The sequence below is a fragment of the Otolemur garnettii genome, unplaced genomic scaffold (genome assembly GCF_000181295.1).
Source record: "Otolemur garnettii isolate 467f Iridium unplaced genomic scaffold, OtoGar3 scaffold00002, whole genome shotgun sequence".
NCBI classification, from domain to species: domain Eukaryota; kingdom Metazoa; phylum Chordata; class Mammalia; order Primates; family Galagidae; genus Otolemur; species Otolemur garnettii.
The window spans coordinates 33689714-33707682 of record NW_003852397.1 but is presented as its reverse complement, the minus strand read 5'-3'; the positions used below and the strand labels follow the sequence as shown (position 1 = coordinate 33707682).

Here is a 17969-nt window from a genome sequence, read left to right as displayed (position 1 = left end):
ATGGTTTCAATAAGGCTGCTGGTGTGATAAAGTAAACAAAGGCATTGAATATGAAGAATTTTCAAAGTAAAATTATTAAGAATGTATTTAAATAAGTTTATTGAATGTAAGATACATAGATGGCTGCCAAATTAGCCCACATTTCATACACAAAACCACATTTTCCTATGGTTAAATGTTAAACATATATTGTTTTATTGCCTAAGGGCAAAACAAAATCTATATTGACCAGTTCTTGATACATGATGAGATAATTAAATAGTTATTAATAAAGAAAATCAATATAGTAAAAAAAGTTTGATCAAAAAGTTTACCATTTAACAACAGCTGGCTTTTCTTTCACTCTCCAGCTGGTCATTTAGTTCACAGTCTTAAGAAGGGGATCAATTCACCTTGCCACATGACATCTCTCTCTTACTATCCTGAGCAGATCTCATCATCTTCTCCTCTCTTCTGCCTTTGCCTGCTTCTACCACCACTTCTCAAAGCAAATGTGTTCTTTGGGAACATGGCTATTTTCCAGTTGCTTGGAGAAAAAGTCTGTCATTGGAGGTGGGCCACAAATATAGAACAAAGTCTCTTTTGAAATATGATCTCTTATCTCCTTCTCCGTTATTCTTCCTTCTATCAAAAAGAATAAATACCAAATTAAGCCAGATATGTTTGTATACTCAAATGAGGAAGGACTAACCACAACCCAGCCAAGTGTTTGTATACAATAACTGTAACACAGTGAGTCCAGTTATTGAGCTCCTGTTGGCCTCCCAGGACCAGCCCCAAGAAGAGAGCATGTCCACGCTTCCTAAACTATGGCAGGCAGCGGAGGAAGCTCATCTAACAGCACTCTTCAGGAAGAGCCAGTTAGTTTACTGGTCTTTGGTGGGGATGCAAAACTGCCTTTAGCAAAGTAAATAAACTGTTTTGTAAAAATCATTCCAAGCAGGGAATCATGAGTAATTTAAATGACCATTAGTGGCAAATGGAATCAATTCAGTTGTAGTAGAGACAGTGACCCCCACAACCTTTTTTAGCTTTTTGTGAATTCAGGAAGCACTTTGAAACATAGGAACAGTGAGTCACACAGGCCAACCCAGGAACAGGTAATAGAGATAATCATCTTGAAAGAAACCTGGGAGCACTATGGAAGAGATTAATGGCATGATGTTTCTTTTGATAATGATTTTCTTTGGTTATTCTTTTGATTGCCATATTTAACTTACATGTTGTTAATCACATAAGTATAATGTATTTTTAGTATGCTTTGAAATTATCCCCTATATAAGTTATTGAAGTTTGTTGCATAGGCAGAACAACAGTCTTGGAAAGGTTACTCTCACTGTTCTCTAGAATCGCTGGCCTTCTGACAAATAGGTTTGATGTACCTATCCCCTTCTCAGCATATTGGATGACAGTGACAGGCAGCTGGACCCTCTCCATTTGGTAACACAGTCATGGCTAGAATATAAATTCTTTATATGTACACTACAGTGATGATAAAGTCCCCTGTAAAAACTGTGGAAAATAAATTTTTATATGGGCAGAATACCATATGTAATAAGTAAATCTAACTAAATATCTCCTTTTTCCCCTGATGAATTATCTCATTCCCCAGGTACTGACCTCTCTAACCAGCAATTCCCAACAATAAAGCATCTACATTCAACCAACTAGCATGTCCCTCAAACAACTGCATGGAGATGGTCAAAATATCTTTAGGGGACTCACCCGTGATATAAGGCTTGAGTTCTGCGCTGATTTGTGTAGTCTGTTTTGTAACATGTAAACTGCATGCAATCTTCTCAGGAAATTCATTTACTAAATCGAGGATATTTTTCTGGAATGTCAAACATATTTTGTCACACTACAATTTTAAAAAATAAAAACAGATGTGCACAACCACTGATGCTGAACCTCAACTCCCATTCTGCACACGTCTGCCACTCTTGCTCTCTACTTAGAGAGATATTGTTTGCAGCCTAGCAGGCCAGAGCATTCAGAGTACAGAGGGCTATTCGGCTTTAATTGAAATCTGAATATGCTAACAAGCATATTACCAACTCTCCGGGAGTTTTTTCTCTTTCCTTTTTCTCCCGCATTGGCAATTAAGCAGCAGTTTCACTGACCACAGTTGTGTCTTTTAACTGTTTCTGTTCTTTTGTTCATTCCTGCAGCTGTGAAAGCAATCCCCAGGGAAAGCCTTCTCCAGCCAATGTACTTAGTTTCAACAGATGCAACTGATGGGGGTTTCATTTACCCAGCTGGGTCTAAACTATCTTAAGTCTTGCCTACTCCCAACACACACAAGCCCACTTGTAGGGCTCTCTTGACTCTCCAGAGTCTCAAGGCCATGATGACTTTTCTGTTTGTCCAACCTCCAGATTCTATCCCACCAAAATCGATCCTTTCCTGTCACTGAACTGGAAGCCTTCTCACTCACCACTAGCAGTTTTAATTGTCCTCGGTGAGATGTGTTGCTTAATTCTCTTTTCAAAGAGATTAAACCTTGCTAAGCCTTTTGTTTGAATCTTTGTAGAGAAAACAGAATCTAGAGAGGAAATTTTCATGAACAATTAATACCACTACACAAGTGTGCTATGAAACATACATTTTCAGCCTTACCTTAAAGAGAAGTTCACTTGTATTTTTCGCACTGTAGAACAGCTTTATTGTTCCTATCTTATACCCACTTCCTTTGTTTGCCTGCTCTCTGTGGAGATCTGCTGAGTGCCGCAGGATGGAAAGCAGGGGGTTAATTCCAACTCCTCCTGCAATCAACACTAGGTTTCTAGAAGCATCTGCAGGCTGAGGGTCAAAGAAGAACTCTCCACCCACTCTTACAGCCACTTCAGAGTCAAGTGTACACTAAGGCAGAAAAGAAAAGATCCTTTAGTCTTTTACAGCACAGGTCTTAAGCCAAAAGTTCTACTTTAATAAAACTGGGTCTACTGCCTGCATTTTTATCAGTATTTAGGACTGTTTTTACAGCTTGCTTCCAATTTTCCTGAGGCCCTGTAAATTGATTCCACTTGTCCATTATATAAGCATTTGCTACCCTCATAATCCATATTGCACAGCCACTCCAACACTGAGAAAGAGAGACGCACTTCAGTAATTTTGCCATTTGTTAACTTCTACAGTGATGAAGTGTGCTGAGGAAAAGGTAATGGACTCACAAGGCTGGGGACAGCTCCTGTAGTATGGATCTCCTTTATCTGAGTGGTGCTCCTGTGTCTGATCCTGCCTGGGAGGCAGGAGGGGTGAGAGTCACTCCACTGGCTGCCCTGGCTCATCAGGGCTGAAAAGTCAAGTACAGGGACTCCCTCCTGATTCCCCATGGGGCATAGCCCGACCAGCTCTACAGGCTTAGAGCAGTACTGACCAGGGCTGTTCCCTCTTCCTAGAACAGCAAGAACAAACGGCCAAAGGCTTCTCAGGTGGAGAATATCACTCAGACCTACCCAGGTAAAGTATCTACTGTGTAGTCAGTCATTTATACCAGAAATAATCATCAGAGTTGCACTAGTTCCAATGGGGTGATACTGCCCCTGACAGGGGTGTTTTGGAAACTTGTTGTGACATTTTTTATTGTCACAATGATTTGGGAAACCCAACTGGCATTTAGAGGATAGGGACAGAGATGTTGGAGATCTTGAAAAATTAGTGGTGTCCTGGACTGGCTCCTGCTAAGCTGATGGTTAAATCTACAGGAATTTTGTGAGCCAGTTTCTACTGGTATTTTGAAATCAGCCATTGTGGGAGCATTTATACCACAGCAAATGGTACAAGTCAGGGATTATTCTTATTATTTTTTTAATTCCGATAGTTGGTTTACCAGCACATCATTATCTACACTGTACAGGACTGTCCTGCATAACAACTTCTGAATAGCCCATGGGACATTCACGTAGGTAAAGCCTGGTTTGTACTGGACGCAGCTATGCTCACCACTACCTCCAATAGGTTTGTAGCGATCTGAGACCAGACCTTAACTAGTTTTACAAATAAACTCCAAGTGTTTTTTACACAGATCTAATTTGGTCCTAATTCTCTAGCACATAACCACCATGTAGACTGTACTCTGTCAGAACTTTACCAAGCATGTCAACTGTTCTGGAAAACCACATCCCAGATGGTGACATGTGTGGTCCTGTCACCTATAAAACACACATGCAGACATATTGTATTCATTCATGGGCAGTGCAATCATGGTGATTCTATGACTAGGAATAATCATCTGACCAATTCATTTTATCTTCTAGTTTAGATATGCCCAATTATTCATCTAATGTACTGAAATACACATTCTTTGATTATGGATCACTTTACTTCTTTATATTACAGTTAGACAATTATGTTATTTTTTAAAAAATATTATGTGTTCATAACATTAACTATAAAGTTCATTTCAGGATAGTTCTAGAAAGAGGGCATCAGCAGAGACAGGGCTGGTAACCCATTGTTGAGGTAAAAACACACAGACCTAGAAAACTGCATTTTAATCATAGTCTCTATTTAAATCCATTGCTACCCCTTATCTTTTCCAAGTCTCTGATGCCACACCAGGAAATGGGTGACAGCATCTGCCCTGCCCACTCATAATGAAGACTAACAGTGGGAGAAAACTCCCTGCTGGTATCAGGCTCTATGCAAGATGATATGTTAGTCACTGTGGCTGTCATGGAAGAAGGGCTGAGAGTGCCTGCTTCTTCCTTCCCTGTCACCAAAAAACCAAATCCAGGGCCTGCAGGACAGGACGGAGTTACTGCAAGTCCTAACGCATGAGCTGGGGCAGGTCTGTGGCCACTCCTCGGTTACCCATGAATTATTCAAGGCACATGATGTGGAGGTTGGTACATTAGCGGGGGAAGACAAGCACCAAAACAAATACTATGAAAACAGCAAGCAGTTTTTGAGTGTTATTGATGGGTCATACACATATATACCATTAAAATAAACAGCAAAAACACATTTGGGGATATGGATGGAAGTATGGTGCCTCTTGAATGGCATTGCTGGCCTCACCGTCTGACTGATGATCCTCCAACAATAAAACCACACAGTGCTTGTAAACTCCTTTGGACAAACCATGAATGCGATGTGAGTGGCACCCCAGAATATGTTCCTTATTCCAGCACTACAAAGAAGATTCAGGGGTGGATCCCACCTTTAACCCTTATAAGACAATGCACAACAGTTTAAACACGAGAATTTTTGTGTAGTTGCACTTTTACTGCTTTTCATCCAACCTGATTAAAATTGTTTGACTAAGCAAAATAACAACAACAGAGAAACAGAACCCAAGAATAAAGAAATTTTAAAAGCACAGATTTCTCCTCTTACACATTACATTCCTGGCATAAATCAACTAAATTAACTCTCTTTTAAGAAGTAATAATATATTATATGCTTTTTGAGGATCAAACCTTTAGTATTCACACCTTGGCACCTCATTTAGAAGATGAGCAGTAAGGAGTTTTGGACATGAGTTTAATTTGAGCTCTACAATTTAAAGATGAGTTAAACTTAGAGAAAATCTAAGAAGAAAGTGAAAATTACTTGAATGCACAAAACGTCCTTTTTGGTAAAGAAATGTTAAATGAATAGAAACCTTTTCTCTGAGGGGAAAAATGTCTGAACTTAACTATTTTAAATATGTAGGAGATTGTTACAAGAATTATGGTAAGTAGGTTTTCATTTTTGACAAAAGAAATTAGCAGCAAGGGTGCATTAGGTTAGGAACAACTAAAACCTAGGAATTGCTACACTGGCTACCAAAGTGCTTTAAAATGGTCCTTCCTTTCAAGTCTCAAAAATAGAATCTAAGACAGGAGAGGCTCTGCCTAATGATAACAATGGATTCATCTTTCTATAATCTCCCTCCCTTGCTTGCCTGTACACTTCTCTCTTTATGAGAATCTGAGAGTGAAAGATACTGAGAAATGAGAGAGAAATAATTTTCTCCAATGGACACCTCTGACATGCTTAGTAATGACAACAAAAAAAGCCTTCAGGTTACTGCTTTTAGAAAAAAAAGTATTTTCAACCTGAAGCCGGCAAGAATATGTGCCCCAGGGAAAGATAATACTCAAGAAGCCTGTTTTTCCTTAATGACAAAATAATCTCCAGTAGGTCTATCTTCTAATTTGCTAGCATCTGGAAAGAATCAAAAACCACTGTTGTCTTGTGTTGATCAATAAAAACGGCCAGGGTAGCATGAACACAAGACAAAAGTACTGAACAGTATAACATGTAAGTGAGTAAGAGGGCATTACCTTCAATTACGTAGAAATGTATCTAATTTGGGTATAGATTTTCTACTTGTGAAATAAACAACCTTTCCACAGCAACTGGAGCCAAACACACAATAGCTGTCTAGAACCCTTTACCCTGCCAGAAGTTTGAGCCAAAGCAGATAAAATAAAGGAAGACGTTTATGGGACTTTATTCCAATGTCCCAACAGAGCAGCCTGCTGCCACCCGGACACTCACGTGCCTCCATTGTCCACTCTAATAGCATACTAAGACAAATCCTCAGGAGAAAAATAGCCACCTGAAAATGGTTCCAAGAAAAATCTGCCTTCATAAAGGCTGCCTGCAACTCCCACTGGGCAGAGTAGAGCAGGCACTACAATTAGGAGGTGCATTCAGGCAATGCCACTTAGAGATTTTCTACAGCCTTTAAGAATAAATTCCTTCATTGAAATGCCAATGAGGCATGAAACAAAGCAGGGAGCTATGGACCAGGACCCGGCCAGGTCACAAAAGGGAGGCTGAGGACCAGTGGGGATGTGGGGAGTGCTCATGGCACTAGGAGCTGGGATGGCTTGCTCATTTCAACTCTGAGCAAGGAGCATGTGAAAACCTTGTTGGTCCCACTCCAGGAATCCATTTTAGGGTCTCAAGAGCAGCCTAAAGACAGTAATGGGTGGCAAATCTACGGAGAACCTAAAAAGGAATAAGGCAGCTGAAGCTATACTGAAGGAAAGACTCAGAGGTTGGAGGGTAAAAATGTGACAGACAGGATACTACATTTACAGGAAATACTAATGGAAGTACCTGGGGATAATAATCTTGAACAGACACAACTTGATGTGTCAACCACAAGAATGTATTTTTATGCCCTTATAAAATTTTTAAAAATCATTTTAAAAATTCTTTTACAGTAACATGTTTTCTTTTGGTATACAGCTGTATGAATTTTAATACATACATAGAATCATTAAAATTAAGATACAGAATAGTTCCATGACCCCTCCCCTCAAACTCTGTTCTATCCCTTTATGTTCACAGCCTTCTCTACTCCAATCTTTTTCCCATCACTGTAGTTTTGTCTTCCAGAATGTGACAGAAATGGACTATAGAGTATGCAAACTCTGGGAACAGGTTTCTTCTACTCAGCATAATGCTGCTGAGATCCACCCAAGTAGCTGTATGCATCAATAACACAGTAGTCCACTGGATGAACATACCAGTTTATCCATTCACCTGTTGAGGGATATTTGGATTTTTCTAAATTTTGAAAATTATGAATAGAACTGCTATATTCATGTTAGGTTTTTATATGAACATAGCTTTCATTTCTCTAGAATAAATACTCCAGGGTGATATTGCTGGGTCATCTGATAAATGTATACTTAACTTTATATATGAAGCTGCCAAAAAGTTTTCCAGGATGGCTGTACTATTTTGCATTCTCGTTAGCAATATAAAAGACACAGGAGATTCCAGTTGCTCCATATCCTCACCAGCAGTTGGTATTGTCAGTATTTTTCATTGTAGTCATTCTAATAGGTCTGTAGTGCTTTTCCCTAATGGTTAATGATGTTAAACACCTTTTCATTGTTTCATTTTTTTCATTTGCCATCCTTAAATTTTAGCAAAGTGTCTATTCAATTCTTTACCCATTAAAAAAAATTATGTTGACTGGGTGCGGTGGCTCATACCTGTAATCCTTGTGCTCTGGGAGGCCGAGGTGGGTGGATCACCAGAGCTTAGGAGTTTGGAGATCAGCCTGACCAAAAGCAAAACCCCGTCTCTACTAAAAATAGAAAAAACTAGCCAAGCATTGTGGCAGGCGCCTGTCTAAGGAGGATGAAGCAAGGGGATCACTTGAGTCCAAGAGTTTGAGGTTGCTGTGAGCCACAGCACTCTACCCAGGGCACAGAGGGAGACTCTGCCCCACCCCCCCTAAAAAAAGGAAAAGAAAGGAAATACATTTTTTGTCTTTTGTTAACTTTTGAAAGCTCTTCACACATTCTGGATACAAGTCCTTTGTTGGATTATCTCATTTGAAACATTTTCTACAAGTGTGTAGCTTGTTTTTTAATTGTTAAGTGTCTTTTTTTTTTTTTTTTTTTTTTTTTGAGACAGAGCCTCAAGCTGTCGCCCTGGGTAGAGTGCCGTGGCATTACAGCTCACAGCAACCTCCAACTCCTGGGCTCAAGCGAGTCTCCTGCCTCCGCCTCCCAAGTAGCTGGGACCACAGGCGCCCGCCACAACGCCCGGCTATTTTTTGGTTGCAGCCATCGTTGTTTGGCGGGTACGGGCTGGGGATTCGAACCCGCCACCTTAGGTGTACGTGGCTGGCGCCTTAGCCGGTTGAGCTATAGGCGCCGAGCCCTGTTAAGTGTCTTTTACAGAAAAATGTTTAATTTTGATTAAGTCTTATCAACTTTTTCTTCTATGGATCTTGCTTTCGGTGTTGTGTCTAAGAACTCTTCATCTACCTGCAAGTTCCATCTATTTCTTATGTTTTCTTCTAGAACTTTTATAGTTTCATGTTTTTCCATTTAGATCTATAACCCACTGAGTAATTTTGAATAAGGCATAAGGTTTACATTAAATTTTTTTTTTTTTTGCAGGTAGATGTATAATTGTTCCAGCACTATTTATTGAAACAGCTATCCTCTCTCCATTGAATTTTTAAAGTGCCTTTGTTAAAAATCAAATGGCCATGTATATGTCATTTATTTCTGAACTCTTTATTCTGTTCCATTGATCCATGTGTCTTTTCTTTCAACAGTACCACAGCTTTGATTACCGTAGCTTTAGTTTAATCTTCAATTTGAGTAATACAATGCCTTCCATTTTATTCTTCCTTTTCAAAATTGTTTTACTTATCATAGGTCCTTTTCCTTTCTATATCACCTTGTCTATATTTATAAAAAATTCTGTTGAGATTTTGATTAGTGTATATTAATCAATTTAAGGAGAACTGACTTCTTTACTATGTTGTTTCTACTTCATGAACACAGTATGTCTCTCCATTTACTCATGTTTTCTTGGATTTCTTTCGTAAAATTGAGATAAACTGTGATTTTTTTTTTTCCTGGGCCAACTATTTGCAACAAGGTCCTGTGTTAGGGGATGAGGCAAGAAAGTGTCCTGAGCTAACTGGTTTTCACAACACAAAAGCTCTCTTCACCCACTATAAGGATATATTACTTCCTACAAATATGGCTTATTTATGGGATTCCTGGTGTACACTCTCTCTTAACGGAACCTGACTATGTCCAGGTGGAACTTTTGCAGCCACAAAACTCAATCTTGTTTCCATACCCTCCTTGGCAGACCAGGCCTGCAAGTCCCATCCCCAGTCCCACATTTTTTATTGGTGCTCTCTGAAATCTCTACTGTTGGCCTCTCTTCTCTACTTATTCCCATGTGGCTCTGCATAAACACAAGTCTTTACAACCTTTACAAATATACTGAAGTGTGTTTCCAAGTTCTGCTGAAAACAAAGTGAGAACTTTTATTTTCTGTTTGCCTTTGTTGATTCTCAATGACTTCCAGGAAAAGAACTGAAGAATGCTAAGTTTTTGAAGCCCTATTTGTATGGCACATTTCTTTTTGGTAGAGGAGATAAGAAAACACCTGGGATGGGATGGAGAGTGTTAGTATATACAGATAGAAGACACGCTCTAGTAATGAAGATGGCAGTGAAAAGGAGACAAGGGTCAAAAACTGAAACGAGTAATGGATCTGTTCTGAGTTCATTCTCTGTTATCAGAGTTCTAGTAGGTAATGACAAGCAGCTTATGTAGGACTATGTCGAGCCCTGTGGTGAAGCACGAGTTATTAGCAGCTGTCAAGTGTGGCTTCCCTGTCAGAATCCCATGTGAAGAGCTCTCTAGGGACTGAAATGGAAGGGTAATGGCACCACTGATTTAGCTGTTCTCATATCTGGGCACCAGCAGTGTCGTGTAATCAGATAGTTTCCCTCCAAATAATGACAGAACAGTAATTTAATTCCCTTTATTTAGGGTGGTTAGGAAAAAAATAACATGATTCATAGACATAGAAAGTCAATTTTCAAAAACTCACATAAAACATGAAATATTTTAATCCTAAATTAATATTCAATGGAGTACTATCTGGCAACCCAGAAAATATTTCCAGATCCCAAAGTCTCTTTGAGTTATACTTAATGCATAAAAAAAATTTTGGTTTTGTGACCTTTCTAGAAAGCTCTTTATCTGTATATAACCTTTTTTATTCAAGCCCAGGTTTCTTAGGTGAATCAAGTGAGCTGAACACAAATTTTGTGGGAGGCAGAGATGCCCAGACTGCCAAGTTCAAACATGCAATTTACTTACCTTATTGTGAATCCAGAGGGCAGGAGGGTGGTTTGTATATTTCACTGCCAACTCTATCATTCTCTCTTGTTCTAGCAGTCTTGGGCTGGAGCATATTGAAAATCCACCAACCACAGAGACTCCTGGGATAAAGAAATCAATCCTAAAAGGCAAATAAATGATTACTGTTGAAACAATTTTAAAAACAGGCAGCAAGATGAACAAAACTGACATGTTTAGCAAGACTCTAAGAAAAGATAAATTAATAAAATCAGGAATAGAAGACGGAACATCATCACCAACCTTATAAAAATAAAAAAGATTACAAAGGAATTCTGTAAACAATTCTATGCCGAAATATTAGTTAGCTTCCATTCAAGGCACACATTCCTAGAATGATATAAACTACCAAATTGACTCAAGAAGACAAAAAATTTGAACAGGCATGTAACAAGTCAAAAGACTGAATTAATCATTTTATTTTATTTTAGACAGAGTCTCAAGCTGCTGCCCTTGGTAGAGTGCCGTAGTATCACAGCTCACTGCAACCTCAAACTCTTGGGCTTAAGCAATTCTCTTGCCTCAGCCTCCCAAGTAGCAGGGACTACAGGTGCCTGCTACAACTCCTGGCTAGTTTTTTTTATTGTTGTTGTCATTGTTGTTTAGCAGGCCAGGCTAGGTTTGAACCTGCCAGCCCTGGTGTATGTGGCTGGTGCCCTAACCACTGAGCTAAAGGCACTGAGCCTGAATTAGTAATTTTAAATCTTCCGACAAAGACAAGCTCAGGTCCAGATGGCATCACAGTAAAATCAACCAAATATCTGAAGAAGAATTAATATTAATCCTTGACATTCTCTTCCAAAAATGGAAGAAAAAAACTTCCCAACTCATTCTATGAGAGCAGTCTTACCCTTATGCCAAAACCAGACAAAGACATAGCAAGAAAAACTATAGAGTTATAATATCCCTTTTTAATATTGACCTCCAATCCCAGGAATACAAGGTTGGTTTAACATCTGAAAATCAGGGCAGTGCCCATAGCTCAGTGGGTTGGGCGCTGGCCACATACAGCAAGGCTGGCAGGTTTGAACCCGGCCTGGGCCAGCTAAAACAACAATGACAACTGCAACAACAATAACAAATAGCCTGACGTTGTGGCGGGTGCCTATAGTTCCAGCTACTTGGGAGGCTGAGGCAAGAGAATCGCTTAACCCTAAGAGTTTGAGGTTGCTGTGAGTTGCGACACCACAGCACTCTACTTAGGGCGATAGCTTGAGATTCTGTCTCAAAAAAATCTGAAAATTAGTGAAATATACCATTTAGTAGAAAAAAAGACAAAGACTCACATGATCATCTCAACGGATACAGAAAAGGCATTTGACAAAATCCAACACATCTTCATAATAAAAATACTAAACAAATAGAAACTTCCTCAATCTGATAAAGGCTACCTACAAAAGACCCACAACTAACATTATAGTTGATGGTAAGGGGATGAAAGTTTGCCCTCCAAGATCAATAACAAGCAAAGGATGTCTATTCCCACCACTTCTACTAAACACTGTACTGGAGGTTCCAGCCAAAAGAAGCAAGTAAGAAAATAAAGGCATGCAGATTGGAGAGGTGGAAGTTGCAGATGAAATGCTCTCATATATAGAAAATCCTTAAGGAACTCACTAAAAACATACTAGAACTAATAAATTCCAATATGGTTTTATGATACAAGGTCAGTATACAAAAATCAACTGTATTTCTATACACTATCCATGAACAATACAAATGTGAAATTTAGAAAAATAATTCCATTTATAATAGCATAAAAAGCATAAAAATAAAAAATAATTAGGAATAAATTTAACAAAAGATGTATGAAACTTATACCCTGAAAACTAGAAAACAGGAAAAAACTAAAGATATAAATAAATGGAAAAATGCCCTATGGAATGGAAGACAACATTGTTTAAGATGACAATATTCTCCAAACTGATCTACAGAGTCAGTGGAATACCTACTAAAACCCAAGTCGTTTCTTTGCAGAAATGGACAAGTTGGCCATAAAATTCATATGGAAATTCAAGGAATCCAGAATCATTAAAACAATCTTAAAAAAGAAGAATATACTTGGAGAACTCACACCTCCTGATTTCAAAAGGTATGACAAAGCTACAGTCATGAAGATACTGTGGTACTGACATAAGGACAGACATGTATATCAGTGGAAAAGAACAGAAAGTCCAAAAATAAACTCTTAAATTTAGGGTCGATTTTTGACAAGGGTGCCAAGCCAATTCAATGGCAAAACAATAGTTACTCAACAATGGTACTGGGAGACCTGAATATCCACACGCCAAAAACAAAGGTTTTTAATACAAAAATTAAGTCAAAACAGATCATAGGCTTAATGGTAAGAGGTGAAATTAGAAACTCTTAGAATAAAAGACAGGAGTAAATCTTCAGGGTAGTGATTTCTTAGATATGGCTCACAACCAAAAAGGTCAAGTAAAAATAGAGAAACCATTCATCAAAATTAAAAACTTTGCACTAGAAATGGTATCACTAAGAAAGAAAACAACCCACAGGATGGGGAAAATTTTTCAAATAACGTATCTGCTGAAGGACTTGTACTCAGATTTTATTAAAAACTCTTATAATTCAGTAATAAGAAGACAACCCAAATAGAAAATAAGCAAAAGATTTTAATTAGCATTTCTTCAAAGAAGATGATAAGCACAGGAAAAGATGTTCAATACCATTTGTCTTTAGGGAACTGTAAACCACAATGAGCTACGACTTCACACTCACTAGGACGGCTATAATCAAAATGATAACAGCAAGTGTGAGGGAGGAGCTAGAGAAACTGGAACCTTTATACATTGCTGGTGGAAATATAAAATGTACAGTCACTACCGAAAACAGCTTTGTGGTGCTAGAAAATGTTAAGAGATACCAGATGAACAATTCTACACCTAGGTTCATACCCAAGAGAAATAAAAATAGTGTATGTCTACTCAAAAGCTTGTATACAAATGTTCAGAGTAGCATTATTCATAATAACCCCAAAGTGGAAAACAATCTGAATGTCCATCAACTGATAAAAATAGAAATAAAATGTGGTATATCCATACAATGGATGCAGTACTGATACATGCTGCATGGATGAACCTTGAAATCGTGTGAAGTGAAAGAAGCCAGTCACAGAAGATCACATACCTTATGTATTTCATAACCACTGATATGAATGTCCAGAACAGACAAATCCACAGAGCCAGAAAATGATTAAGAGGGCAAGAGGATGAGGAGTAATCATCACAGGTTTTTGGGGGGGAATGATGAAAATGATCTAAAATTTGTGCTGATGGCTGTACAACTCTGTGAATATACTAATAAGTAATTGAATTGTATACTTTCAACATATAAATGTTATATGTGAGTTTTATCTCAATATATAGTTTTTTTTAAGAGAAAAAAGGGCAGCAACAGAAAAACCAACAAAACTCTCTCGCTGTCATTTGCCAAAATTAAATGGGCTGCTGTGAACTCTAGTCTTATGTTTCCTTCTTTTCTTCTAACCATACTCCTATTGTCTAGAACTCTTGTAAGTTTCAACCCCTCAAGGACTGTAAGCCACAGAAACTCTTTCCTGGTGGAGATTCTAGAAACTGCAACAAACCTAGTCATATACCATACCAATACTAAAATTTATTAGAACCTGGGACCACAAAAATCACCCCCAACCCAAGAAATATCCAATGTAGGTGTTAGCTTTCAAAGAGCAAAAAGCATCATTTTTCCCTAGTTGTTTTCCTACATGCAAACTTATATGATGGTCTTAAACATTCAGCCATTTATTATATTCTTAAAAAATCAGTTCTGGATTAGAAGTGCTCCAGAAAAGGTCCCTACTTTCACTTGACTCTTTCCCATGAAGGCTGTAAATTCTATTTTATTTCAGATGAGATAAAAATTTAAAAGTCTATGGTTAGCATTTATAACAGTTTATATATGCTATCAGAGAGGATATGTACAGAATCTCTGTTTCCATGTTTAAAAAAAAAAAATGAGCTTCTTTTACAGCTTCATCTCCTGAATTGCAGCGCCCTCTGCTGCTCAATGCTGATAAAGACCTCATTCTCAGGTGAGCAAAAGGGAACCTTCTTTTCCAGTAACTCTGCAAAGCTACCTTTGGGTAAAAAAGATACAAATAATTTTGTATTTTAATCCTTCATTAAAAGATACCAAAGAATTCAAACTATATAAAAACCCCATTTTAATGGGTTTAATGAAACATGAAAAAAACATATTTCAAAAAACATCTAAGAACAAATTAAGCTTTAAATACTCACCTTTAACAATGCCCTATGTAGGACTGGTGCTCTTGGAGCCACAAGTTGAGGACTCTAAATGAGTAAGCATATGTAGAACTGAGAGGAGGAGCCTAAGTGTGTAGTAAGGCAACAGGGCCACATCTGGCCACAACACACCAGGCAGCCATGTCTGCCCACAGAGGCAGCCCCAACACTCAGCACACAGCAGGCATGCAAACCATGGGCAAATGATGATGTTATACTCTGAGATCCTAAAACTGCCAGTCCTTGGCCATAGTACTCAGAGCTCTTCCTTCATTCATGTGTGCAAACACTACAGAGAACACCTGCCTACCATGTACAGGTACTGTGGCACTTGCTGGAGGTATACAGCTATAAATATGTTCCTGCCTTCAATAAACCCACTTTGAGAGTAAGAAAATTAACAAATATATACAATTAAATGAGCTATGATAAAATCTGTTTTAGGAGGGTATAGCAGAGAAGGGAGTAGTAAATTCCACCAAGTGTAGAGGAATTAAGAAAGACTTCTCAGCGATGCCTCTTAAGCTGAGTCTTAAAAGATAGAGTGCTAACCAGATAAACAACGGAGGGGGATAGTCTGAAAGACTGAAGAGGTCAAGGAATGCAACACTTGTTATGTGTGGTCCTCTATGAGCCAGGGCTGCGGCACATAGCTGTGCAGGTTGTAGAATGTCTACAATACAGCGGCTCTGCTAAAGGTAAGGGCAGAGTCTCATTCCTCTAATCTGTTTTTTCCACCTTCTCTCAACAGGGCCCAAAGTTCTTTCTAGCATAAAAACTGATATCTTATAGAAAGTCAGAAACACACAGGACCAAGAATGCCTTTTCTCTCTGCAAAAATGCTTTGGCCTTGCTTCCCCTCAGGGGGCTTCCTGTGCGCAGCCAAATGTGGAGAGGGAGCTGACTGAGGTACAAGGAGTGTTGTGGTGCTGTGTACTCACCCACGCCTACCTGAACTGCTACTCTTCTAACCAACAGCTTCACTGCAGGAAAATGACCAAGGAGCTATGAATTGGAACCTATCCTCCCGCGGGCCTCACCAGCACAGATGATCTAAATAACTGAGTAAAATACTAGCAATAACAAAAAATAAAAACAAATCAAGTTAACATTAGGCATTGTGCTCAATACCTTAAACATCCCCAGACATAGGAATACTACTGTACTGTCTTTCAAACTATGTAAACTGAAGGCCAGGCAATAAGGAAACTGCCCACATCCCAGAGCTGACAGGCAGAAAGCAAGCACAGCAGCTGGGTAGTCTCCAGAACACTGGGGGACATGGCCTCCCCAGTACAGCCACTGCTGGAGGCAGGCAGCAAGTGCCACAGCAGGGCAGCAGGACAGTTGATGGCATGCTCCAGCTCCAAGAGGAAGTACAGATCTTTCTATACTGGAAGGAGGAATTCTGGTCAAAGGCAAGACTCACCAGAGAGCTAGAGCTAAGCAAGGAGCAGGCCTACTGGTAGGTCTCAGAGTCTATGGGCTTTATCCTTATTCATATAAGAAAGATCTGGAGGGTTACTAGAGTTCTTGGAGCTGGTTTTTCAGTATAAGAACCAGTCCCCTCTGGAGGGCCCAATAATTACCCAGTGCAGCATAAGAAGCGCCTCCAAGGCCTATGTCTGGTCTGTGCTGAAAGTGTTCACCTATGTGGGAATGTGTGGCCAAAGCTCCACCTAGTCAGACAGCATTTATTTATTTATTTGTTTATTTATTATTCATTTATTTATTTAGAGTTGGGCCTGGAACCTCATCCTCAGAATTTGGCAGACATCAGAGGAGGTCTCCAGTCAAGAATGCAGAGATGTAGGAATGTGGCCCAATCTCTTACCCCAAAGAAGAGCCCATCAGTGATCCTCTCCTTTACCTCCAGCAGCTCTCTACCCTGATGATCCCAACTCTCTCTCACTAATCCTTGCCCTCTTCTCCAAAGTGCCATACGGAGGTTATTATGGAGCTGATGATCTGAGAGAGCCTTCAACACAAAGCCATCCTAGCAATAGCATGAAAGAGATGGACACTGCTAATCTTGCAAAATGGCCTTTCTGAAACCACAAGGTCAAATATCAAAAGGAACTCACAACCCCTAGAGCAATAAAGTAAGTCTATGGTAAGGGTGGGATCTTTTAAAAGGAGAGGGCCCAGGGACCAAGTATCAATGTTGATTGTTACCTGGCAGAGAAAGGGTCACCACTAACCAGCCAGTGATGATGACACCCCAAGTCTTCCCTCTAAAGCAGCAGTGCTAGACTCATGTGAAAACCAGGCCTAAAGTTAGTGAAACAACCAAATCCACTCACTGGGGTAGGATATACATATAACATAAATCTCAAATAATCTTGAGAATCACAGTGGGACCCCACTTCTATCTTTATATCACTAGGGAATGATGACACTTTTCTTCTCAGGTAATTGCAGTTTGCGAGTGCTAATACACTTGCGGGCACACCACGGTGGCAGCACGATTCCAAGCTTTTCCTAACCAGGAGACGAGGGTCTGAGTCTTGGGAGAATTCAGAGTTGAAGGCACAAAGACAATGCTGTGCATAGGACCAAACACTTCCACAGAAGGGAAATATGAAAAAACAGATCATTACAATTAAAGTTTCCACTTTCAATGTAATAACTGCTAAACCATTTCTGAAGGGTAAATATGTTGCCCGCCCCTTAAAGCAGCCAAAATGCATTTAATATGTATCATCGAACATGTGCAAAGATTGCAGTAAATTGCTTCACGAACGCAAATTATTGCAATCAGCATCTTGTTTTCTAGTTCTAAATTCAAAGGCAAACTATTAACACAAGACTGCTAACTCTTGCTATTATCACACTTGCTATTATCACACATCCTCCTTCTAACAAAACCACATTTCCAGATGGACTGCCAAAATTAGTCAAGTGACTCCTAAGACATACTATCAAGACTGACATGCCAGAAATTCATTTGGAAATGAATGCTTTATTTAAATAAAGGACACACACACCCAAACACACCTTTCCTAAGAAATTCAAGTTGCTTTCTTTACAATTCAACTTGAATTGC

The 17969-nt window shown here is 39.1% G+C and overlaps 1 protein-coding gene across 5 annotated transcripts in view; it reads right to left on the bottom strand.

The window, feature by feature from the left end:
- Positions 1-420: 420 nt before the first annotated feature.
- Positions 421-17969, bottom strand: part of OXNAD1 (oxidoreductase NAD binding domain containing 1) — a 40193-nt gene continuing 22644 nt past the window's right edge. For all 5 annotated transcript variants that reach the window (XM_003781725.3, XM_023513676.1, XM_023513677.1 and 2 more), the window contains 4 exons: positions 10596-10737; positions 2620-2862; positions 1726-1834; positions 421-624 (listed from right to left, as the gene is read on the bottom strand). In XM_003781725.3, coding sequence (XP_003781773.1) covers positions 470-624; positions 1726-1834; positions 2620-2862; positions 10596-10737 — 649 coding nt within the window. In that variant the 3' untranslated portion in view covers positions 421-469. The remainder of the gene's footprint in view (positions 625-1725; positions 1835-2619; positions 2863-10595; positions 10738-17969) is intronic.